At 29.6% G+C, this 27,939-nt stretch overlaps 1 protein-coding gene across 3 annotated transcripts in view; it reads left to right on the top strand.

Annotated features, from left to right (window-relative positions):
* Positions 1 to 27,441, top strand: part of LOC129908811 (gamma-tubulin complex component 2 homolog) — a 90,488-nt gene extending 63,047 nt beyond the window's left edge. For 2 of the 3 annotated variants that reach the window (XM_055985596.1, XM_055985598.1), the window contains exons 7-12: positions 1,745 to 2,235; positions 2,302 to 2,473; positions 3,966 to 4,140; positions 4,225 to 4,371; positions 25,842 to 25,949; positions 27,084 to 27,441. In XM_055985596.1, the coding sequence (XP_055841571.1) occupies positions 1,745 to 2,235; positions 2,302 to 2,473; positions 3,966 to 4,140; positions 4,225 to 4,371; positions 25,842 to 25,949; positions 27,084 to 27,323 (1,333 nt within the window). In that variant the 3' untranslated portion in view covers positions 27,324 to 27,441. The remainder of the gene's footprint in view (positions 1 to 1,744; positions 2,236 to 2,301; positions 2,474 to 3,965; positions 4,141 to 4,224; positions 4,372 to 25,841; positions 25,950 to 27,083) is intronic. The other variant, XM_055985597.1, reaches the window with a different exon arrangement.
* The last annotated feature ends 498 nt before the right edge of the window (positions 27,442 to 27,939 follow it).

The raw sequence follows: 27,939 nt of genomic DNA on the forward strand, positions 1-27,939 counted from the left end.
TCTAAGCGATCAACAAATGATAGGTATGTACCAGAGATCGAAATGAGTATGTTCGAACCTGTTCGAACAATTTCAATTTTTTAAAATGATCGTTCGTGCTCGATCGTTTTCTCTCTATACTCGTAAGTCGTAAATCATCTTACTCACAAACAAAAATACTCACAAACAAAACCATACAAATTGTTTGAACTCATGAGTATACTCGATCCTCAATACCCACAGACAAAATTACTCGTAAACAGATCGACTGTTCATAAACACTACGCTTTACTGGAAATGATCGAAAGTGATGCGGATAGTGCAAAAAAGTGATGAAAATTTTAAAAACAACGACGATGTTTTGAGGCACAGATGTTTTTAAGAAACCTTGCCAAATATAAACAAAGAAGTGATTGTGTCGATGGCCGATAAGAAAGCAGTTTTCGATGTGTCCGTGAAGCTGTGTATTAAAGATATTAGACCGTTTTATTTTTATTTTTTATTCAATTTTTTGTATCTAACATTAAGTTTTATTAAATTTTTTTTTTGTTTTTATTTAATTTTAAACTAATATGTTTTTCTTCATTTCATTATCTTGTCAAATTAAATTTAAATAAAACAAATATAATTTGCTTTTGTGTTCCAAACTGACTCTCTTTTTATTAAGGAAAACCACCCTCGAACACTATGAACATTTCCTTTCCAGTTCGAGTAACTTCGATCACATTGATCATGAACATTTTGTTCACGATCATTTTACTCGATTTTACTCGAACAGAAAAATGATCGTTTGAACTCGTTTGAAATGTAGGATGACTTACGAGTCATCGTACTCGTAAACAGGAAAGCTTGAACATATTTGAGTTGTGTTGATTCTGTTTGTTCGAGATCGCTTTTTTCGAGTTCTCGATGTTCGTAAACAATACTCGAGTCTTTTTTTAATTTTAAACTTTCATATTCGCGGTTTGAACACATTTTAATTAAGTATTTTTCGGACTTACCGCGACAATTAAACTTTTAATCATATAAAATATGACAACGGCTCGACGTTTCGATAAGGTTGCACTTATCGTGGTCATCTCGTGACCACGATAAGTGCAACCTTATCGAAACGTCGAGCCGTTGTCATATTTTATATGATTAAAAGTTTAATTGTCGCGGTAAGTCCGAAAAATACTTAATTAAAATACTCGAGTCGTTTGGTTCTCTGGTATGTACATCAGGGCACCAAGAAAAAAGTAGGGTCTATAATTTATTGTTCTTATTTTCTATATCAAAGGGGCCCTAAAATTTAGTCTTGCCCCGGGGACCCGACAACTCAACGTACGCCCCTGTTGGAACCGGATATTGTAAAGCAGATTTTACTCCATGAAAATATATGACTCTTCTCAAAAGGTTCGCGGGTTAACAGGTAGACTTCAGCAAATCTCTCCATAAATCTTCCCCACAAACATTTTATTCCATGCCTTGAATTTAAGATCACTAATGTCTGATTTATAACCATGATACTGTGGCATAAAGTAATAGTAGGGCTTTACTGTAAAATAAATAGGATGTGCATTAAATTTGAGCAGGAGTGTATAATAAAGAGCTCATCTTCAGCTTCTTCATATCTGCAAAGTTTGTACAGTTATTTGATTATTTAACTTTATGAGTTCCGTCACAAACAGTTACCAAAAACTATTAAAGAAAATTAAGCTTTTTTATAATTAACGATTTTATCAATAATTTTTATATTTAACGGTTTTGTCATTGCATGCTAAAGATATACGATCCGTCGTGAGCGTATTCCTCGTTTTTTGGAAAAAGTGTCAGACATTATTTTGCGCACTGGAAAATATCTAAATGTTATTCGTCAATGTGGAAAAAAAGTAACTCCACCCCAAACAATGAATCTTCAGTTTTCTCCTGCGAATCAAAACCATATAACCGTGATTCAGAACGCCTATCGCTTTGCTTCGAAAAATCTCCTTGAAGTTCTTCTGAAAGAAAACGATCTTATGGGACATCTTATGTCTGTGAAGCGATATTTACTCCTGCATCAGGGCGATTTCATAACACAGTTTATGGATGCTTGTGAAGAAGAACTAGCTAAAAATGTCGATCAGGTCTTGCCAATGAAATTGGAGAATCTCTTAGGGCTAACGTTGCGTCTTTCTTCGGCAAAACATGATCCATATAAAGACGATGTGCACTGTGAGCTTCTTACATATGATTTGGTAACACAAATGTCCAAAATTATCAATAATGAAGAAGGTGAGTAGATACAATTTTAATTTTATAGTTGGAAAATTGAAAATTTCTGCTTATTTTTTTCTTTAGAGTATTGGCAGTCTCATGATAGGTTGGATTTGGTAGGATTGGAATGCTTCGCGTTTAGATATGAGGTTAAATGGCCTGTTTCGTTAGTTCTAAATCATATTGCCATTTCTAAGTATCAAATGCTTTTTCGCCAACTTTTTTATTGTAAACACGTTGAGCGGCAATTGTGCAAGTAAGTATACAAAATATGAAAAGACAAAATTGGAAAAAGTGAAATTACAATCAATTTTCAATATTGCAAACGATAAAAATGATGGCACATTTAGTCAGGGGGGTCATTCCGTAATTTTTAAAACGATAATCGAATCGATGATAATCGTTTTACAGTTTGAGAATCTTTAAAGCTATTTTAAGTCAATTCTGATTCAATATTTCCTAAATAGTTTATATAAATAAGTTTTCGTATCCTTAGAAGTCGTATTAGTGTAGGTGATTAAGTAGTTGCCTGTTACCCGGGTGTCTGAGGTTCGATCCCTGAAATTGAAATTGTTCTGTTTTTTTTTTATTTTCTCAATAATAGTCAGTAAATAAACGATAGCTAAATAGGTCTCGTTTTTGGATGCAATATTTGATTTTTTAAAAGTGTTTATTAATTTATTCCAATCACCGATTAATTTGCAAACTCCACAAACAAAAAAAATATTAATGATTAATTTCTACAAATAACCATAATGTTAGAGTAAATTATTTTAATATGTGTAACAAAACACTTTACGCATTTTCCAAAAGTATATTCAATGCATGTAAGTTTTAACTTTTGGGTCATTAAAAAAATTTATATTGATCCAGCTATAGCAAAATTTTTCGACGTTTAAACGCACTAATTTTGGAAAATGAAAATTTTCAAAAATTATATAGGTACGATATGAATAAGAAGGCAACTCAGAGACAAATCAAATCCTTTGTCTCTTCCAACGCATATGTAAGTGCACATTACCATTTTGATAATAATTCTCACAGATTTTTTCAAAACTTTCGCCTATCCAAAGAAGCGCTCGTTTTAGTATAAGAAACTATTAATTTAAACAACGGCCGCCGTTCAACATACATTCCGCCTATATCTTGTATTAAAAAACGATTAGTTTTTCGATACACATATTAAAATAATTTACTCTAACATTATGGTTATTTGTAGAAATTAATCATTAATATTTTTTTTTGTTTGTGGAGTTTGCAAATTAATCGGTGATTGGAATAAATTAATAAACACTTTTAAAAAATCAAATATTGCATCCAAAAACGAATAAATTCTCCAAAAACGAGACCTACTTAGCTATCGTTTATTTATTGACGATTATTGAGAAAATAAAAAAAAAAAAAACAATTTCAATTTCAGGGATCGAACCTCGGACACCCGGGTAACAGGCAACTACTAAATCACCTACACTAATACGACTTCTAAGGATACGAAAACTTTTATTTATGTAAACTATTTAGGAAATATTGAATCAGAATTGACTTAAAATAGCTTTAAAGATTCTCAAACTGTAAAACGATTATCATCGATTCGATTATCGTTTTAAAAATTACGGAATGACCCCCCTGAAGTTGAATATTTGATTTTAATTGCACTCTTACCCCTTAGGTGAATAACATATACATTTTTGAATTGAAATCTTAAAAGCCTTTTCTAAATTAACATTACTTGTTGCTATTTATCAAAGGGTTTGGAAAGAAAATAGTACGGCAAAAAAGTTCTCACCTCAAGCTGCTGAACTTTACCGATCTGCATTCACTTTACGTCAGCGGATGATGAATGCTGTTCAAAACTTGGAATACTACATGATGATTGAAGTCATAGAACCCAATTGGCATATTTTTATTCAAAATATGGGAAAGGTAATTTACTTTTACTTACCGATTCATCTACCACATTTTCTTTAATACTTTGTTTTTAATTTGTTTCTCGTTATTATGATTAAGGTGGAAAATGTTGATGAGGTCTTAGCTGTGCACCAAAACTTTCTTGATTCATGTCTGAAGAATTGCATGCTTACTGATCCAACTCTATTAAACCGTTCCATTTTCAAACTTTGCAATATTTGCTTGAAATTTTGTGAATTCATTCAAGTAAGTTAGAATTCATTTTTGTATGAAACCTATAACATACTAAATACATACATGTGTAAATGTGGCACACTCGGAGCAATATCGACTTAAGTGCAATATTATTTTGAAATTTATTAAGCACGGCATTATTTGTAAAGTGACCATTGCAATTTATAATTACTTTAAAATAAATAAATATAAATAATTAAAGTTCCCCTTTGTGGCTAAAGCCTAGTACGCAGATCCAGCTAAATTTTAGCTCTCATAGAAAATTTTCTCAAAAATTAAGCCGAGCCGAGTTTTTTTTAGTTTCAAACTGTACATTTTTTACATGTCAAAATTTATCGATCATAAGAATAGTGTAGAATATCGGTGATAAAAATGTCAAAATTAAGCTCGATCTGCTTACTAGGCTTAAACAAATACAAGCTCAAAGAACATATATAGGCCACCACCATCAACAAATCCCATGGGTTTTCTGTACAAAATGATGTCAATTATAAAAACATATGAAAAATACTAAAGAATTATTAAAATCATCTTTGAAGATTTTATAGGATATCTTAAAAAACATTATTTTACTTTTTAAATTATAGAGAAAAAAAATAACTGTTGTATTGTTAAAAGACGTAAAAGAACTATAAAAATAACCTTTATTTCTGTCTCTGGGTTTTGCAGAACCCAAAAGATCTAGAAAAGATCAACAGCTTTTCTAGATTCTCTCTTCCCTCCAATCGCTAGACTTACAAAACATTTCATGGATGTTATATTCTATCTCGCTTACGATACCAACAAATATATTCGGATGTTCGACTTTGTCTTGCATACCTTCACAATCAAGAAGAAAATGTATGGGTAAACGGCGGTAAATAAATAAATAAATAAATAAATAAATAAATAAATAAATAAATAAATAAATAAATAAATAAATAAATAAATAAATAAATAAATAAATAAATAAATAAATAAATAAATAAATAAATAAATAAATAAATAAATAAATAAATAAATAAATAAATAAAATAATACACACATAATTCTGCAGTTTTTGGGTATCTGTTATCAGAATTCTATCCAAGTCAAGTATGGCTGTAATATACATTTTTATCAAAAAAGCCCTTGATTGTAAAGTCGGTTTTACGGACGATCATTTTACGTGATAACGTCATAAGAAAACAGCTTGTGTGCTTTTGCAAAAGAAAATTAATTTAAAAATTATTTCTCCGTCAACTTTCTTATAACACTGGTTTACACAGCCAAAATGGACACTCAATCTCACTATTTTTTCTTAAGTACTTTGACTCAGGAACTCGGAAATCAATTTAAAAAAACTACAATGGATACTTTTTCGAGATCTATATATAATAAATAAATAAATAAATAAATAAATAAATAAATAAATAAATAAATAAATAAATAAATAAATAAATAAATAAATAAATAAATAAATAAATAAATAAATAAATAAATAAATAAATAAATAAATAAATAAATAAATAAATAAATAAATAAATAAATAAATAAATAAATAAATAAATAAATAAATAAATAAATAAATAAATAAATAAATAAATAAATAAATAAATAAATAAATAAATAAATAAATAAATAAATAAATAAATAAATAAATAAATAAATAAATAAATAAATAAATAAATAAATAAATAAATAAATAAATAAATAAATAAATAAATAAATAAATAAATAAATAAATAAATAAATAAATAAATAAATAAATAAATAAATAAATAAATAAATAAATAAATAAATAAATAAATAAATAAATAAATAAATAAATAAATAAATAAATAAATAAATAAATAAATAAATAAATAAATAAATAAATAAATAAATAAATAAATAAATAAATAAATAAATAAATAAATAAATAAATAAATAAATAAATAAATAAATAAATAAATAAATAAATAAATAAATAAATAAATAAATAAATAAATAAATAAATAAATAAATAAATAAATAAATAAATAAATAAATAAATAAATAAATAAATAAATAAATAAATAAATAAATAAATAAATAAATAAATAAATAAATAAATAAATAAATAAATAAATAAATAAATAAATAAATAAATAAATAAATAAATAAATAAATAAATAAATAAATAAATAAATAAATAAATAAATAAATAAATAAATAAATAAATAAATAAATAAATAAATAAATAAATAAATAAATAAATAAATAAATAAATAAATAAATAAATAAATAAATAAATAAATAAATAAATAAATAAATAAATAAATAAATAAATAAACATAAGGCTTGAGTAGTTTGTTAATAAATAGTTATTTAAATGTGCTTATTGCTTACCCGATTTTGCCGCTCTGGGAAAATGCTAGTCTAACTGAAAGGTGTGTAGTTTACAGGGATTAAATTAAACTTTCTTCTGTAAAGTCGAAATTTATATGGGTCAAAATCAATTAGGTGGAAAATTTGATGTCCAGGCATTTTTTTTAAATGAAAATAATATTATTTAACTAAAGTCTTTTTCCTCATTTACCAATTAAAATAATAGGCACGCATCTAGGAATATACGTTTCGTTTAGAAAAGTTTTCATTTATTTTTTTATACACTGAGAGAAAAGCCACCATAAAACAACGTAAAGTCAATGAAAACCACATTGATTTAACTATTATTCGGAATGATTTTGCGTTGAAGATGAAAATTTTAAAATCAATGTGGGCAAAGGTTCATTTTTAATGGTTTCGTATCTTAAAGTCACAATTCAAAGTAGTTCATCTTTGAAACAAAGACGTTTCAACTTCAATTTAGTTTTTCCCTCAGTGTATCATCTAATATACTCAAAAACAGCGTTCCTGGACATGTCCATAACTGAAAAACTATTTTTTTAAATATTTCTTTTCTAAACATCATTTTTACTTAATCCTCTTTATTTGTTCATCTCTTACAAAACAATTAAATTTTGTTATTTTTCGTACATTAATAAAAGTTTTCCCAAGAAAAATGACACATATCGTACCAAAAATTTCTAACCTCTAACGTACAAATGGTGCTGAAAGTTTTTAAATTTGACATAAAATATTTATCATTCCACATCTATTTTAAGGGGTTATATCTAGTTGTAAGTGCAAAAAAAACCTTTTTTGTAAATTTTTTAAAAAAATATTGGGTTCGGTTATTTTTGTAGTAGATCTCCTAGACGACCTCCAAAAAAAAGGTATCTTCAAAACGGCTGGAGTAATCGGCTTGAAATTTTTACACAATTTTCTTAGATACTTTTGTCAGGTAATGAACGAAGGAAAAAGGTTTTTGACAATAATTCGATTTTTTAAGCCACTTTAAAGTGTAAATTTTCGTGAAAAACAACGATTTTTTTCTTTGGGAAGCCGCCATTTTGTCAAAAATCAAAATTTTGACTATTCCTTAGTTCATTGCCTGCATTGGTCTATCCTGAAAATGAATCCTTTGGTTTTTTAAATTTTAAGTGACTTGGATCAGAGATATCTTGCTCACCGCCAGACACCTTTTTTTGGAGGTCGTCTAGGAGATCTACTACAAAAATAACGGAACCCAATATTTGTTTAAATCCACAACGAATTATTTTAATACATTTAATTCGCTATATGGATATGTATTCTTTATGTTTATATAATTAAATTCATCTTCACAAAAAATCCACAAAAAAGAAGGTTTTTGTTTAACTTACAACTAGATATAACCCCTTAATGAATATGTATTAAATGCATGTTATAAGTTAGCTTAAGTTTTATTTATAAGTAGCGTACATCACTTAACCGTCATTCCGGGTACGGTGGTTTTGAGGTGTATTTAGATTAAAACTTTATTTTTTTGGTGATATTATGATCAAAAATCGAGGCCACTACAATATATTCTCATAAATATTTCGGTTTACTTTGAGACATAAAAAATTATGGTCAAAACTTCATTTCCGGGAATCTGAATAAATAATGTAGTTTTACACACATAATTCTGCAGTTTTTGGGTATCTGTTATCAGAATTCTATCCAAGTCAAGTATGGCTGTAATATACATTTTTATCAAAAAAGCCCTTGATTGTAAAGTCGGTTTTACGGACGATCATTTTACGTGATAACGTCATAAGAAAATTTTTGACGCCTCCCTCAACCCAAAATTTCAAAAACTTTTTTTATAGCTCCAATTCATAAAAAAAAAAACGGGCAAAAAATGACACTAAAAATTACTGCCTCATTGGCAAACTTTCTCATATACCCAAAATTTTTAAATACATCCTTAACGAAATCATAAGCTTCCGCTGTAAGTCACTTATGTAGTATATCCCCTAGACAATATGAGTTCCTCAAGTGTAAGTCCACAATGTCATCGGCAAATGATTCCAAACTTATTCAATCTGACCTCGACAGTTTTTTAGTTTGGTGTCTTAAAATTTGTCTAGAATTAAACGTTACCAAATGCCAGTCAATGACCTACGCAGGTAAGCGCATAATATCTCTTCCCTGTTACTACTTACTTTAAAATCAAACCATTCCCATCGCACAGTGCGGTATTTTGGTTTAAAACCTGGCCAAAATTTTCGGGCACACTTTTCACATCAAATAAGTACCAAATGACTAAAAAGTTATTCGGAAGGAAAAATTTTCATTTTCTTGGTACAGTAAAACCCACTTAAGTGTTTACCCACTTACACCCCGATTAGTCAGGAGAAAAAAATTATAAAGTTATAAAAAAACGTACAAACCTGTTCTATAACTTTTCTTAAAGCTAGTAATTTATTCTTTATTTTGTTTTTGGGCTCAAGTTGTTTCATTATACAGGGTGATTCAGGAGTAATATGCCAAAAAGCTGGAGCGTATAGGTTGGGTCGAGACAAGAAAAAAAATTGTACGGGAGGTCTATTCCCCTTCGTTTAGAAAATTGACTTAATTTGGAAAAACAATTATTAAAAATCAACGGTTACACTTACAATAACGTGCAATACCTCATACAATTTTGAAAAAAAATAGTTTGAAATTTTTTTTTCAAAATTTTGATTTTGAAAATTAATTTTTCAAAAACTGTCCCATAAAATGGCTTTATTTAAAATGTTTGTAAAAGACTAGGTTTTTATCTTTACAAAAAGGTATAGCACGTTATTGTAGGTGTAACCGTTAATTTTAAATAATTGTTTTTCCAAATTAAGTAATTTTTTTTATAAATTGCCCCTCCCCGCTAAACGAAGGGGAATAGACCCCTTCCCCTCCAGTATGATTTTTTCTTGTCTCGACCCAACCTACACGCTCCAGCTTTTTGGCACATTACTTCTGAATCACCCTGTATAGTTTTTGAGAAATTAAGTTTAAAAGATGAAATTTAGACATTTTTTTTTTCGTTTTTTAATTGATTTTGTATAAAATTTTGCAATATTATGGACATTTTTTATCATTATTTGATAACCTGGTAATTCTTAGTCAAATACTAAAGACATCATTCTAATAAATATCAAAGTTCCTATGAAATAAAAAAAAACTGAAACATACCATTTTTGGTCGATTGGATCCAAATTGACTAAGTTATGAGCAGTGGCGTATTGAGGGGGGGGGGGGGGCTTAGGGAGCTCAAGGAACATATTACTAAAAAATATAGATTTCGGATTAAACATCAAAATAATTTCATTGAAAATTAGTTTTGAGACTTTTACGTTCTGCATTTCACTTTTTGAGTATTAACTTGCGTTGCCGATAGTGCAATTAGGTGTTCTACATTTTTTCGTTCATTTAGATTTTCTGATCGAATTCAATTCGCTTTGTTTCTGCTCGTGAACTACCAAGTTATTTTTCAATGAATCTCCAATTTTTGGACAAAATATTATCAAAACTTATATTTTTATTGTTTTGTAATGTTTATTTTTGTTAATTAAATACAAAATACATAAAATAAATACACATGAGGCATGAAATATAATAATTCATCACTGCCTCTGTGTTTGCAACCTCATTCGCTTTACACTTTATCTAATTAATTTTGCTTTGAAAATTTTCAATAATATCGCCCATGTTCTGCATTTCACTTACATATTTCATATGTCTCGCAAAATGTGACTTCTTATTTTTTCTTTTAGATTCTGCTTTTTTCCAATAAAGTTGCCAATAAAATTGCATCCATGTTCAAAGTAGCAGTAATTTAACTTTAGAAAAAAAAAAAATAAAAATGGATGATCCTTCAGTTTTGACAATTCGAAGCATTTTCGAAGTTTTCGAAATCGATCGAAGATCAATTTCACGTGAAATTGAAAAGTGATGCCAGTTCACTTTCGGTCGAATTGCGGAAATATAGGCATTTATACCGAAAAAAGTGATGAGTATAGCTCAAAAACTAGACGTGATAGGAATAAATTTGTAAACAGTTTTGAATTCAGTACATGAAAAAGATCTCTCTTAAAATGCAAGATTGTTCTACATATCTAAATGTATTGAGATGTTTTAAGTGTTGGGGCTTCAACCATACATCCACGCATTGTAAAGGGAGTTGCCAGGTATGTGCAAAATGTGGGGAAGAGGGTCACGCATTCAAAGATTGTAAAAATGATAGTGTAAAATGTATAAACTGTAAAAAAGCGAAAGAAAGACTTAACTTAAGTGACATTGATATAAATCATGATTGTAGAGACAGTAGCTGTCGTACACTTAAGCGCAAACTAATGTCGAATTCCTTTCAATTTTTAGAATCGCCTCAAAAAATTCGAATTTTTGGTGTTAAAAAGGAACATGAAAACAAACCGAATTCTCTTTGCGATTGTGTCATTTGACAACAATTTTTACACGAACGTCAAGCTGAAATCAAAACAATTTCTGTAAAATAAAACCAGAGATTCCTTTGATCAATAATTTTGTTTATTTTCTTACATAATATAAAATTAATTTAATCCAAATCAATAGGAAATTGCAGATATTATTAAGATCTGAGTGAAGATGAACTAAAAATTTAATTCTTTTGGCCGTATACTGTGGTTTTACAAAGAAAACATTTCCTGAAGACAATCACGAGAAGAAAAGTCACAGTAATTTGACTTTTTCACAAGAACTATGCCAAGAAAAATTATATTTTGATCGCTTATTGTTTTTTTCTATTTATTTCATATTTTTGCGCAATAAAAACACGATATTCGATTATAATTTACTCATTATTTGAAGTTGGTATTCTCAGATAAACAAACAACACGAAGGAATCTTTCAGCTTGACGTTTGAGAAATGTCAAATGTTCCAAGTGTGTGTGCAAATCCGTGTAAATCTCTCAAAAAAGAGGGATTAAAAAAAATTCGAATTCTGCTTCGTTTGAGGCGAATTTTTTTTCTATGGAACATGATTTTCAGAAAACATTCGCTTCGAGATCGCCGAAAATTCGATTTTTGCATTGAAAGGAATTCGCCATAAAAATTGAAAATGAAAGGATTTTGTATTAGCAATTAACATCATTAGTGAAGTGCCTTTGTCTAAATATTGGTGGAATAAGAACAAATTTAAACCAATTGGAAGTGATAGTGTTAAAAAATGACTTTGATTTCATATGTGCCACGGAAACGCATCTAACATCAAACATAAATGACTCTGAAATAAAGCTAAAAAATTATAAAGTAGTAAGATGTGATAGTATTTCATCTCATACTGGGGGAGTACTTTTCTTTATAAAACAAGATTGGCAAATGGAAGAAATTTCTAAGGTAGCATTGAATAAAATGATTTGGTGGTTAGTGATTAAAGTGCAAAGACAAAATATAAGTATGATTTTAGTGGCTATTTATAGATCACCTCACAAACAAAATTCACCTGAAAACATTTTTTGTGACTTTTTTTATAGATCAAATTGAAGAGTTATGTTCTTATTATACTAATGTTAGCAAAATGGGTGATTTCAACATAGATTGGTTTTCAAACAGTACGTACAAAAAACGAATTTGTGAAATCATTTCAGATGTTTCTTATAAACAGATTGTATCGGAACCAACGAAAATTTCCCAAAATTCTTCTACTTTGATAGACTATGTGGTAACAAACTATGAAAATGTACAAGCCAAAGTAATAAAAGAGTTGAAAATCAGTGATCACGAAACATTAGAAATATTTTTTGAAACCAGTTTTGCCAATACAAATGTTAATAAAGAAATTATAAAATATATAGCATTTCATGAGAGTGTTTTTGGAGTGAATTGATAAACAATGAAATAGAAAATCTAGTTTACAGTAACGTAAATGAAACTTCAAAATCATTCAGTCAGAAAATTAAAGCGGCTAAGAGTAAGATGATGATCTCAAAAACATGGACAAATAGTGCTGAAGACTGGAATAGTTATAGGTTATGTAGAAACAAGTACGTAAGTGATCTTCAACTAGCAAAAAATAATTTCATTGCCAAAAAAGTTGATCAATCTAACGACCAAAAAACAATGTGGAGAACAATAAAATCGCTTGTGCTTAATGAAGAAAAAAGTGAGATAGATCACATTATATGTGAAAACATAACTTTAAAAAACAAGAAAGAGATAGCTGACAAGTTAAATAGCTTTTTTGTGAAAAGTGTTGAGGAAATAAATGATAAAATACCTTTTGAGACATACAAAAACTTAATTGATATAAACAGTGAAACCTTATTTAAATTCAAATTAATAAATATGACTGAGTTAAAATATATAATGAAAAACATGAACGGTAAAAAAGACTATAACGGTTTGTCAACTAGGATGTTATTGAGTGCTATGGACATTGTGGGGCCTTCTTTTTTGAATGTCTTAAACAACTCACTAAGTAGCGGAATATTTCCCGAGCACTGGAAGAAGTCTACTGTTGTGCCGATAGCAAAAGTGAAGAATACGGTAAATCCAGCAGAATTTCGCCCGGTAAACATGCTTATGACAGAAAGTAAAGTGTTGGAAAAAATTGTTCATAAACAACTACAAAGCTTTTTGGAATCGAACAACTACTTGAGTGACTATCAGTCAGGATTTCGACAACAACAAAGCTGCGAGTCGCTTTTAAATCTGGTTGTGACACAGTGGAAAACCGATGTATATGAAAAAAAGGTTGTAGTTTCGGTTTTTTTTTACCTTCAAAGAGCATTCGAGACCATCGATCGAGACATACTAGTTTAGAAACTGAAAAGATATGGTATTGAAGGAGTAGAACTCGAATGGTTTAAGGGTTACCTATCAAAAAGAACTCAATATACAAAAGTAGCGAACGAAATTTCTGTAAGTATAGAAGTGAGACTGGGAGTGCCTCAAGGAGCAGTTCTGGGAACACTTCTTTTCATCATTTATATCAATGATCTGGAGAAAGTTCTAAAACATTCGAAGGCTAGAATGTTTGCAGATGACACGCTTATATACGTTTCGGGAAGCACAGCGGGCGAATGCATCAATCAACTTAATGCTGATCTAAAAAACCTAGAAGTGTACTTCAAAATGAATAAATTAAAACTTAATGTTAATAAATCAAAAGCTATTATAATTAATCGTGATTCAACTGAAAATATAATTATCAATGAAAATAATATAGAAAAAGTAAATGAAATCAAATACTTAGGAGTAATTTTAGATAGATAACTAAGTTTCCAGAAGCATATAAATTACATTTGTAACAAAATTGCAAAGAAGATAGGCTTTTTCCAAAGAATTCGAAATAGATTATCGCCAAGTTGTGCAATAAAAATTTATAATGTTATGATTAAGCCACATTTTGAATATTGTTCAACAATACTGTTTTTAGGTAATAATCAAATGACTGAGCGATTACAAAAGTTACAAATTCGCGTAATGAGGTGTATTTTAATGGGCAATAGGTTAACACCAATACAATCAATGCTAAATACTTTACAATGGTTTACAATAAATCAGAGAACAATCATGAATGTACTTATATTTATATTTAAAATAAAAAATAATATGCTGCCAAATTATTTATTTAAAAAGATAGTTTATGTATCCGATGTGCAACCATATCAGTTAAGAAACAGAGGTGATTTTAAACTACCATTTCTACCAACTAGCAGATCTCAGAATATATTGTTTCATAAAGGTTTTAAATTATTTAATAATCTGCCAAATGAATTAAAAGTAGATAACAATGTGATAATATTTAAAAAAAAAATGTTGATCTCATATGTAAAATCTAATTATTGTTAATTAGTATTTAAGTTTTTTCTTTTTATTAGTTTTTTAACAAAATATTGTAAATAATAGCTAAAGCTAAATAAAGAATCAAATCAAATCAAATAACCAGCAGTTTAATGATATACAGGTTAGACCATGTTGCGAGGTGTTGCGCTATTTAAAAAAAACACTAATCTTTAAAAAAAAAAAACAACTTCGAACTCTCCGTATGAAAAAATAGAGTTGGACATACAAACAAATTTTTTTGTAGACTACGTACATTGATTGTCGATATCCGTATCAAAATTTATCACCAAAATCACTTTTAAGTTAAAAAAAAACTTACAAAATTCCCTTTTTGTTTTAAATCGCAAAAAAATCCGTGTTTACTAAAATATTGCAAGTTGCAACTGATTGTGTCGCGAACCCGGTTGACCAATTTATAGATAGACTTCACTAAAAAGTAGCCTGGTTATCTAACTGTTATGGGACATATGTATTCTTAATCCTGGGGGGCAAAATTGAGAAATTTGATTTATGATCATGTTTTAGGTCAAAATACCGCACTGTGCATCGTTCATACGATTCGAAACCTTGGTGTCATATGGACCAAAATACTATTTTGTGCCTAAAAAGTTGTCCCTTTGGTTAAATTCCTATCAAGATCATCTTAAACTAATTAATCAGAAAACTTTATAAGAACGATGAATTAAATGCAATATTCTATTTATTCACCTACTTCTCACCGGATCTGTTGACTGTCAAACTGTCTATAGTTTCATTTTTTTTAAATACTTACCCCGAAATCTGAGAAATTCTCGACTTTTTTTTGTGCCCTTCCACCGTACATCTTATGGCTCAAACGAACTCTTTGCTTGAATGTTGCATAGTTTAAATTCGAACCTAGAATGTTTTGATTTTTACATCAGCACATCCCTTTTTAAACACCGCACAGTGGACCGATCTATACATGCAAGACGTAAAAAGTCAACTGCGAATCACCGTTGATCATGCGGTTGTAAACAATAAGAATACCCAGCTGATCTTAGAACTTCAATCCACTTGACATTTGGTTGGTTAAATAAAAAGTTCTGTCACTTCAAACTCAAACTTTCAATTTGTAATATTCCTTGAATAAAATGTTGGCAATTCAAAGTAAATGAAATTTTTTATATATTTTTGAATAGAAAAAGAATTAAATTTAAACAAATGGCAGGTGTATTTGTCGGTTTGTTCTCTAATATTTTTACATGTTTGATATCTTGTGTCCCGTTTACTTGTCTTGGAAATGAGCTTTCAGTGAAACACTTATTTTGTGGTCAAAAATGTTAAAAATATTATTTTGTTTTAGACAATCTATGTCATGAGTATGTCAAAGTGTCGTGATAAATTATATGTTTTTGTAAAGAGTGTCATGTCTAGTTAAAGAATATATGTTTTTTTTCTTTCGCACCAATTTGCAAGGCATGTTTTTTTGGTTTGAATCCAACTATAATTTGGAATTTCACGTATAGAGTTTTATGGCATTTGGCGTTCGAATCAAAAGAAAAACCGGAATGTTAAAATTTTTGAACATGTTCTGGATAAATATAGCATTTCAGATGAAAATATCGACATCTGCAAGCAGATTAAAAATAAAATTAAGCTTTTGTCTGCAAGTTTTGACAAAAAGTGGAAATCAGCTAGTTCGAGAAATGACAGATTTCGCCTGAAATAATAGTCCAGTAAATAAAGGAGTTTTACCCTACAAAAGGTCCGGTAGTTCTAAATTTTTGATATGTTGTTAGGTATGGTTAGTAGATAGAAAAACCAAATTTCCACAACCACGCCCCCTCCGCCCCCTTCAGCATCACCGAAAAACCATAGAAATCTGGCACTTTTTTCACTTTTATGCCCATAAATTTCTTCTGGTGCATTTTATTGAAAAAAAGTTGTTGGTAGACTTGTAGAAAACATAATTTCCTACGAAAATGACCTTGATAGTATTTTTATACAACCAAAAACAACGAAGTTATGAAGCTTCCAAAAACATGTAAAATTTCGGATTTTGCAATATTTTCAGTTTTTTGTCACTTAACAGTGCTATAACTCTTTAACAATTGACTTTTACTCAAAAGTCTTCATAATCAATCTTATAGACAATTAAAATGTAACCCACTTTGATTTTGTGAATTAAATAACCGAGTTAGGGCTAAAAAAGTAAAAAAGTATTTTTGATAGTTTTCGACACTTTTTTAATTATCCATTAAATGAATAATTTGTATCCCACAAAAGGTCGGGTGGTTCTTATTTTATATTTAATCAGGTTTTAATGGTAGATTGAAAAAAAATTCATAGCCACGCCCCCTCCGCCCCCTTAACCATACTCCAAAAACCAATTCTGCATTTTTTCAGTTTTATGAAGTTTCATATTTATATGAGTTGATGAGTTGACAAGTACCTACGATTGAAGGAGGTTCAGCTTTATTGCTATATACAATAGGGTGGTCCTTAGGAACAAAAAAGTGGGGACGCCCCCTAGAATGGTTCCAAATCAGGAAAAAAAAGCCCTAATTTTTTAAAATTTTTATTCCTAACCCTTCCTGACCATATTTAATTAAGAAGTTTATATCAAAAATCCGCCATTAACCCAACACTGGACACAGAATATAGCCTTTGCTATAGTAACTTCTTAAAATAGGGCCAGGAAGGGTCAGAGATAAAAATTTGGAAAAAATAAGGTATTTTTTTTCCTGATTTGGAACCAATCTAGGGGGCGTCGCACTCAATTTTCGAAAAAGAGTTAAATAAGGACCACCCTAATATACAACTATCAATCGATAGTTGATACAAATTTAATTTTAATATCTTATTACATAATTAAAAAAAGTTTTGAAAGCAGAGAATGGTAGTAGTCATTATAAAGAAATCTAATTACAAAATTCCAGTTGACCAGTTTTCCTATAATTTTAAAAATCCCAAATTTTAGTATTTATCAACAATCGATTGACAGTTGTTAATCACAATACGGGTGATTATAAAATGGATAATAGAACAGTCAAATCCTGTTTGCCTAAGAAGTATGGAGAAGGTTAAAAGGTTGAGAGTAGTCAAAGCAGCTGCAGGCACAGTTTTGGAAGTCATTCGGTCTAAAGTTTACAATACAGATGAGTACCCATCCTCTATTTTTTGAAACTGTAATACTGAAGAATAAGAGTGGTCCTTTGGATAAATGGAAAAGGAAATGTTTGGCCTTATCCCATGCTGTTATAGCTGCTGCTCGTCCCCGATCCTTGCTTTCCCCCTTCTAACCAGAATAAGTGTATATGTATAGGAAGGTCCTAAGCTTCTCATTGATATGATTACACCCCTTGGCTTTTCATCAAGTCACCACGAGGGGCAGCTACTTTAAGTTTCTACTAACATGCAACCACAACCACCCCTGATTCAACACAAACGTACGGATGCTTTCTTCCAGTTGCGCCAGAATTAGTATCTAAAGCAGGTACCATAGAGCTTCAAAGATTTTTGAGGAAGACATCGACTTACTATACCTAGGGCCGAGAACGTGTACCTTCGAAAACCTGGGAGGATCAATTTATCTGATGAATTCTCATTTTTCACATTCAATTCTATGGAGAACGTCTTACTCATTCCATTCATGCCATAAGTGAATGTGACACCACCTCAAACATCTTTGTTTTCGGAAAAAAAAACAAATTTTGCAAAATGTTTCAAAAACCCCTCTGCACTTGAAGCTGCAGAGAAGCTAAGGACCCAAATGCCAGAGATCAGAAAGTATCGGAGGCGGAAGAACATATCTTGTTGGCTTTATATGGAGAGGACAGTAGGCAATCTCTAAGCTCTCTTCGATATTTCAAATTTATGATTAGTTCAACAAACTTAATTTGTGCAAACTACCGCCTACAACAGATCCAGCACACTTTCATTTCCTCAGGACTTATCACCAGATCATGGCGTGGATGGGTATTGAGAAAAATCCTCTGGAATGGGGCTGGACGAGAGTATGCCACGTATTGCAACCCATTAAAACTGTGCAAGATCCTGCTCCCCAAAAATTGATGAAAGCTGTGTCATGCAAATACCTATGTGCCTAAATGCATTGGAGCTGGCAGATGCAGGAAAGAGGGACTTAAATGTTCCACATTCTGTAAGTTTTGCTGTGGACAATCCTGTCAAAATCGTATAAATGAATTTTTTAGGAAGATGACGAAGAAGAAGATCAGATATCATCGAGAAAATCATTTGAAGAAAAATTCAACGAAGCCAACTTTTCTCATAATTCACCATCTTCTATAATTCACCTATTACTTCTATATTTCCCCACCTGCTACCCCTGTCCCTCATATACCAATTCTTTTACCTTCGTCCACTCATAGCCCACCGCTTTATAAGCGCATGAGATATTAAACTAGGTTATTAAGAAATATGACTTTTATTAAATAAAAATACTTACTACCTATTACCTGGTTCTTATCAAAAGAATAAAGTTGTATTCATCAAAAAGAATTCCCTACAAAAGGATTTTTGGCTAAAAATTAAGAATTAGGAAGTTATAGCGCTGTAAACAGGTAAGAAACTGAAAATAAATAAAATCGGAAATTGTATTTTTAAAAAATTCTTAGTTTGGTGGATATTCTATGTGCAAGTTGTAGAAAATTTTGTGTTCTACAATTTTTCACATTTAAATGACCAGAAGGAAGCTATGGGCATAAAACTGAAAAAATGCAGAGTTGGTTTTTGGGGTATGGTTAAGCGGGCGTGGCTTTGAATTTTTTTCCAATCTACCATTAGAATCTGATTAAATATAGAATAAGAACCACCCGACTTTTTGTGGGATACAAATCCTTCATTTAATGGATAATTAAAAAATTTTCGAAAACTATCAAAAATACTTTTTTACTATTTTAGCCCTAACTCGGTTATTTGATTCACAAAATCAAAGTGGGTTAAATTTTATTTTATGTAATTAAATTGTCTATAAGATTGATTATGAAGACTTTTGCGTAAAAGTCAACTGTTAAAGAGTTATAGCACTGTTAAGTGACAAGAAACTGATAATATTGCAAAATCCGAAATTTTACATGTTTTTGGAAGCTTCATAACTTCGTTGTTTTTGGTTGTGTAAAAATACTATCAAGGTCATTTTCGTAGGAAATTATGTTTTCTACAAGTCTACCAACAACTTTTTTTCAATAAAATGCACCAGAAGAAAGTTATGGGCATAAAAGTGAAAAAAAGTGCCAGATTTCTATGGTTTTTCGGTGATGCTGAAGGGGGCGGAGGGGGCGTGGTTGTGGAAATTTGGTTTTTCTATCTACTAACCATACCTAACAACATATCAAAAATTTAGAACTACCGGACCTTTTGTAGGGTAACCCCCTTTTTTTTAGCTTCATTTATTGGACTATAAGTAAAGATGCAGAAAAAAACAATTTTCAAACTATCGTGTTTAAATGACATTTTGTGTCAAATAAAAACATTAAACCGAGAGAAAGATTTTTTTTACGTCTAGCATGTATGGATCGGTCCACTGTGCACCGCCTCCTAAATGTCCCGATTACCTCCTCAGTTAGCTATAAACAAGTTTTTTAACGGCCATATTATTCACTATTTAAAAAAATTTTAACTATGAAAATAGTTAAAAAATAGTTAAAAATGACTATTTTTTCTCTGTGTGATAGTAAATATCATGGATTTGGATTTATTTTTGGCATTTCAATTTCTTTACATCCAGATGTATTTTTTAAACTAGTGAATAATATGGCCGTAAGTTAGATTAAGTTATTGTAGCTTGTATTAAGCTGAATAAATGGGCCCTAACCCTCACCAACATTAATAAAAAAATTATTTTGTGAGATCCAAATCCAAATTTTTGGGCAAATTTCAACAGGCCGTAACTTCGAAAGAAATGGTCGTACAAGAAATCGATAAAGAAGGAAATTGTAGCTCCAAGTGTCTTGTTTTTAGATTAGAACTTTAAAAATTTGTAACCTCTGCGGTTTTTGAGTGATCGTACAAAAATCAGCAACAAACAAATTTTCAAAATTTTTTTAGTTTTTTTTTTTGTCTACGGGCGTGACAGCTTAACCACTATAAGGACCAAATTTAGCTTTAATTTGGTTTTTTGAACACCTCTAGACGTCCACTTCTCGCCGAGATATCGATCTTCAAATGGAAAAGGATCCTTTTGTCTTTGATTATCGATATCTCAGCAACCAATGATCGCACAGAAAGTTAAAAGTGGGTTTCAAGAACGTCAATGAATTTTCCTTAACGACTAGCCATTGCTTTTCCGAAAAAAAATTTTTTCTTATTGTCACTTGAATTTGAAAATGCAAAAAAAAGGGCTTTTGGTGGTTTTTTGGAAAATCGAGCGCTAGATCGAAAATATTGAGGAAAGCACTAATGTTAAGTGTGCCTTTTACAGTTCAATATGGCCACAAAAATTAATTAATCCAGCCAGCCGTTTTTTTGTTTCACTCGATCGAATTTTTGAAAAAAATTAAAGGATCACGTTTTTTGCTCTGAAAAGCTCAATTTTTTTTCTTAAACTTTTCAAGAGAAAAAAAATTCAAAAAAAATTTTTTTTTAAATTTTTTTTTTCTTTTGAAATTTTGAAAATTTTTTGTTGCTGGTTCTTGTACGATCACTCAAAAACCGCAGAGGTTAAAATTTTTTAAAGTTCTAATCCAAAAACTAGATACTTGGAGCTACAATTTCCTTCTTTATCGATTTCTTGTACGACCATTTCTTTCGAAGTTACGGCCTGTTGAAATTTGCCCAAAAATTTGGAATTTTTTTTTTGATCCCTTAATTTTTTTGCAGTAGTGTATTAAAAAAAAACCTTTTAGTATATAAGGTTATGTTTAGTCTCAATTATTGAAATGTTATCCTGAAATCTGAAAGCCCAATATTTAAAAAAAAATAGTATTTAAGTTGATATTGCTCCGAATGTTCGGTATTGTGATGTAAATTATATTTTGTCTCATAAGAAATTTTTATAAAAAAATGAACTAAAAAATAATTTTTTTCAAAGAAAAGTAATTTTAAAAAAGTTTATTTTGCTTTTAGATAAGGTATATACTATACAGTGGTGGAAAACTAAATAGTACTCTCATAATTTTTATCAATCCTCATTATATTTTTTAAGAAACTAAAATTGAAAAAAAAAAAATACATCTCACTCCTCTTTTACATCTCTGAGAAAAAAACGGCACCGTTTTTTGTCGCCAAAATGAAACACAAAAAAAAATGCTATTAACTGGAGCCAGCTTATTCACATGCAAATATAAATAGCACTAATTACAATTTTAAATAAACGAAACAGTTAAGAAAATTTTGTCCTTTTAACTATTTAAGCATTTTAATAATATTAAATAAGAATTAACTATGGGAAGGAGTATTCACTGCAAAGGAATGCTTTTTTCAGCATGTTTGAAAATTGAAAGTGTATTCTTGGCATTTCCAAGGATGTGGGTTGTTCGAAAAAAAATGATTTATAACGCTTACAATGATGTAAACCACAAAAGAAATTTGAAAACACCATAAGCAAAAGAACATCTGCAAAAACCGTTAAATATCTCTAAAAATGTAATGTACAGTAGGTTGTGTCACTTTTGTATGGCGGAAAAAAAGTACTCTAATTTTGCAAGGTTTAAGCATATGTAAAAAAAAATAATATCGTTCGTCTTTGGCTCGCTCAAATCGGTTGAAGTTGTTAAGAAAAAAAAAACGATTTTATATGAAAAAATGATTTTTTTCCTTCGCTTATAATTTCGCAGCTTCTTTACTACAAAGATAAGCTTAGAAGTTTTTTCTTGGAAATATCTTTCACGAAAAAGCCTAAAAATATTTAATATATTTATTTTTGTGTATCCAAACGGTGCAATAAAAAACATGTACCTATTTCAAAAATCTCTAAAAATTCAAATTTTTTCGATTTCTTCCTATATTTTGAGCGAGCCAAGGATAATAATAAAAACGAAAATTGTAAACGCAACTTTTAAAAGCTATAAGGTACATTGGAAAATTCCATAGTTGAGCACTTTGACACCACCTAATGTACAGCGACGAATTTACTCGTAATAAGTTCATAAAAACGGTATGGAACCTTTTGAAAATATGTTATTTACTTGATGATTTGTTCACGATAATGATCACAAATACACTGCCAAATCAGTCCAGACTTGGCTGAGAGAAAACCAAATTCAAGTTATAAATTGGCCACCACAGAGTTTTGACCACAATCCGATTGAGAACCTGTGGAAAGATGTTGACAATGTCATAAAATAAACAAAAATAGAAAATTTGGATGACTTAAGGAGCACAGCTCAAGTGGCATGGTATTCCATCCCGCAATTTCGCTGCCAGAATCTTGTACTGAATTTAAAAACAGATCAGTTGTTGCTTTACTCGTCCATAATAACACGGTGTAACACTCAAAATATACGCGGGTGGAGACCTATCAGGTTTTGTAGAGCTAGTCGCACTGAATACGAAACGGTATTTGAAAATCCCCTAACACCCCCAAAATTTGGAGTTACGGGCAAAAAACGGTTTTTTGGACCTTCACCCATTGAAAAAATTCTAGCTTCGACATTTTTTTACCCATTTTCGATTTTTTTACAGTTTCTGATAGAAGATAAATATACCTTTTTAACAATGTATAAAACATGTAACTCGGTTAAACCACTTAGAATTTATAAGATGTCAAAGTTCAAAAATTCAATTTTTTTTGTCATTTGCCCAACTTCGGCATCAATTTAAAGTATATGTTTTCAAAACAACATGCTATTTAAAAAATATATTCTAAAACTATATCTATTTCCCAATTGATCGAGGTATTTTTTATGAAAATCACTTCAAAATTGGCTTAGAAAAAAAAATTTTTCGATTTCAACCCAGATACAGAAATTCGAACTTTTAGGTATAGAACAAAAATGTTGTTTCGGCACTTAGTAGGATAAGTTGGGCTCCAGGATTTGATGAAGGGTTTTTGTAGAGGAGCTAAATACAAACAATTTTTTTCTTTAGGAGGGGGGTCTATCTCCCCCCGTTTAGGTGGGAGGGGCATTTTTCTAAAAAAAAATTATCAAAATAAAAAAAATTATTAAAAAACAACGGCAACACTTACAGTAATAAATGATACCATTTCCAAAAGGCAAAATTGTGCATTTGATTCTAATTTTTAAATCAATATAATATTACCAATAGTTTTTGAAATAATCGATTTCAAAGTTAAAAATAGGGGAAACAAATTTTTTTAAAACTCATTTTATACTATTTTTGTCCAGACTGTGAATTTTAGTAAAAAAATTACTCACACAGAAAACTGCCCAATTGATTCCTTATCGAACCGTGAAAACTATATGTTTCTATGTCTTCTAGTTTTTGAGAAAATTGAAAAATAAAAACAAATAAAAACAAAAAATATTTTGAAAAAAGAAAAATCTGATAAAATAATTTTTCAATTTTCCCAAAAACTAGAAGACATAGAAACATATAGTTTTCACGGTTCGATAAGGAATCAATTGAGGCAGTTTTCTGTGTGAGTAATTTTTTTACTAAAATTCACAGTCTGGACAAAAATAGTATAAAATGAGTTTTAAAAAAATTTTTTTCCCCTATTTTCAACTTTGAAATCGATTATTTCAAAAACTATTGGTAATATTATATTGATTTAATAATTAGAATCAAATGCACAATTTTGCCTTTTGGAAATGGTATCATTTATTACTATAAGTGTTGCCGTTGTTTTTTAATAATTTTTTTTTATTTTGATAATTTTTTTTTAGAAAAATGCCCCTCCCACCTAAACGGGGGGAGATAGACCCCCCTCCTAAAGAAAAAAATTGTTTGTATTTAGCTCCTCTACAAAAACCCTTCATCAAATCCTGGAGTCCAACTTATCCTACTAAGTGCCGAAACAACATTTTTGTTCTATACCTAAAAGTTCGAATTTCTGTATCTGGGTTGAAATCGAAAAATTTTTTTTTCTAAGCCAATTTTGAAGTGATTTTCATAAAAAATACCTCGATCAATTGGGAAATAGATATAGTTTTAGAATATATTTTTTAAATAGCATGTTGTTTTGAAAACATATACTTTAAATTGATGCCGAAGTTGGGCAAATGACAAAAAAAATTGAATTTTTGAACTTTGACATCTTATAAATTCTAAGTGGTTTAACCGAGTTACATGTTTTATACATAGTTAAAAAGGTATATTTATCTTCTATCAGAAACTGTAAAAAAATCGAAAATGGGTAAAAAAATGTCGAAGCTAGAATTTTTTCAATTGGTGAAGGTCCAAAAAACCGTTTTTTGCCCGTAACTCCAGATTTTGGGGGTGTTAGGGGATTTTCAAATACCGTTTCGTATTCAGTGCGACAAGCTCTACAAAACCTGATAGGTCTCCGCTCGCGTATATTTTAAAACCTCATTTTTGTAACACCGTGTAATTTATAGTGCTATTGAAGTTTAAATACATTTTTCAGTCTTTGAATTTTTCTTCATTATTATTTTTTTTTTAATTTTAGACATAAAATGTAATTTGTTGTTAATTATATACTTTTTTTTATCATATTTAAACACTTAAAAAAATGTCGATATGAGTGCTGTTTAGTTTTCCACCATGTATGTTTTACAAGAAATAAAACTACTTGGTTTTCAATTATTTGTTTGTGTCTTTTCTCGACAATGTCTTGTTCAATGCACAAATTTTTTATAAGATACATATTAGTGATTCAGTCATTAAAAGTGCTTTTGTCAAAAAGTATTATTATTATTATTATTATTATTATTATTATTAGTTTATTTAAAGCAATATAAAATTACAGAAAATAAGAAGTTAAAAAGCGTTAACATTAGTAGCCATCAGCTTGTCAAAAAGTAAAGATTATTGTCATCATCCAAATCTTTTCGTTCAGCTCAAATGTTTGAAGATTTTTTTAAAGAAGAAACTCATTTAATAAAAAAATTGAAAACCGGTTTTTCATCTAAAAAATGAATTCAAATTTCCAAACCTCAAATTGATTTTATTGCTCACACTTTAACTTTCTTTAATTGGCAAAAAAAAGTTCGTGGGAGCTATAATTCTGGTTCTGTGATAAGTTCGATGAACAAATCATTTCACCTTTTAAATTTAATGATGATAAATGTATCATTTCAGTTTATAAGAGAACCGGAATAGTGGTCCTGCTTCGGAGACATTATGTCTTTAATTTAAAATGTAGGCAAAGTTAAATGGAGCTATCATCATTTATTTATTATTTTTTTTTGCATGATAAAACAAACATCAAATTAAAGATATAACTGTTACCTACAATTTGATAAATTTTGAATAATTTCGCATTGAAATGTTAATAAAAAATACTGTAGAAATCACAACGACATTTCCTTGATGCTGAATTAAAATCGATGGTTTGTGATAGCAATGATGAGGATAATAATTCTGATTCGGATGCAGATTTTTCGAGTCAGAAACAGGTATTTCTTATTACTAGTTTGTCTTCTTTTGAGTGATTTTTTATTATTGAGTTGTTTAATTTTTTAATATACCAATTATTTATTTTTGCCTTGGTTGGCCACACAAAACACGAGGTACATAATTTTCAATTGGTTTTTAAAACATATCCAAAATTAAGCTGACCCAAAATCGTTGGGTGATTCATAAGTATATGATAATCTTCATTAAAAATTAGAGATTAGAATACGTACTTACAGTACCTTGCTATATTATTAGGCCCAAGTGAAAAAAGTTCTTCTTTTTGGTTTATGTTGCTCACTTTTTAAAGTTTGTAGTATCTTCAATTTTTTTTTGTCTCATTTACTTCTACTTATCATGTAGATACGGAATACGGATTTACTTAAAAAATGAAAAAATAATCATGTTTGGTAAAAATAACGTATCCAAGGCCGTTGAATTACCAGGTCGATATAGTGCTTAAATTTCTGTATCGAGGAATTACGTGAAATTTTTTACTTTATGACAAGGATCCTTATTTTGCATTAATAAGGAAGCTTCGAGCCTCGAGCTCATTACGATTTCGTAGGATCAACACGTTTCCAGCTCATTTGTGTGTTTGTCACACGTTATGGTGTTTTCCCTGATTTAGCAGAATAATCCATAATGTTAGGGGTTTTTTGATTTTTGGAATAACGTACTGTGAATACTAAATAGCTCCGCTCGTCTGGTCTTCTACGAAAAAAAAAACTACTCCTAAGAACGTATTGTACTGATCAGACGAGCAGAGATTCCAGTACAACCTATATATGTATTTATGCATGATGGTATTTATGCATGATGGGTCCATAAAATAAAGAATTTCACGTTATTCCTCGATAAAGAAAATGTTAGTATCCGACCCATCTGGTAATTCTCCGAGCATGAATTTCATTATTTACATGTACATGATAAGTTCATACATACATATCTGACAAAAAAAAAATAAAAGATACCTACTCCAAAAAACTTTAAAAAATGGGCAACATAAACCAAAAAGATGTATTTTTACGCTTGCTTCTAATAATATGGCAATGTACTCTTTAAATCATTGTGTAGCCAACCTCATATTTTAATGACATACAAAGATCTTCAAAATATATAATTTAATTTTTTAGACGGAATCTTCTCTTGCCCCAACTGATACGTTTTCAGAAAGAGTAAAACGTTTTGATTTGGAATTTACGGGATTGTTGATTGGACTTCTAAAGCAAATCAATGACGTGGCGTCAGACAATCCATCGGATCGTTTTATCAACCTTGTCCATCGAATTAATTTCAATTCATTTTATAATGAACAAATGGATAAGCTTTGTGCAAAAGATTCTATGACAACAACGCACAGGAAAACAAATTAGCTATCGAATGTTTATAAAATATCTACATATGTGAAATTTGTTGTCCCTTTTATTTTGAATTTAATTTAATTAAAATAAGTTTTATTTTTGAAATAAATTTTCGATTTCTAAACATTAAGTCAAAATGTGTTATGTTATGGTATAACGATCATTTAAAAGCAATGCATTTAATTAAAGAACAAATTATTTTTTTTTTCAACGTTTACCCATAAAGCCATATGCTTATGCACACTCGATTTTTAACTTTTCAACAATCAACAAGTATAAGCTCAATTGAATCAAGGATTGATGACCTGTTGCCGTGGCAACAATTTTGTTTTTCGGGTCATTAGTCATTTCATTACCATTTAAAAAATTGCATGGTTATTGCATTTTGTCTCTGAAATTGCATGATATCATAATTACACCTGTTTGTTATCCATATAAGTAGACCTCATTGCAATATCAATATTAATCGGTTACCCCTCGCGAAAGATAAAAAATTCCAATTTTTTTGAAATTTTTGCCTACAGATCGAAAACGGTCTGTCAAATTGAAAAACCGTTAATGTAACAAATGAAATTTTTTTTTGCTCCCAAATTGAGGCTAAAAAATTTGTCAAATCCCGGGATTCAAT

Source organism: Episyrphus balteatus, chromosome 2 (assembly GCF_945859705.1).
Source record: "Episyrphus balteatus chromosome 2, idEpiBalt1.1, whole genome shotgun sequence".
Lineage (NCBI taxonomy): Eukaryota > Metazoa > Arthropoda > Insecta > Diptera > Syrphidae > Episyrphus > Episyrphus balteatus.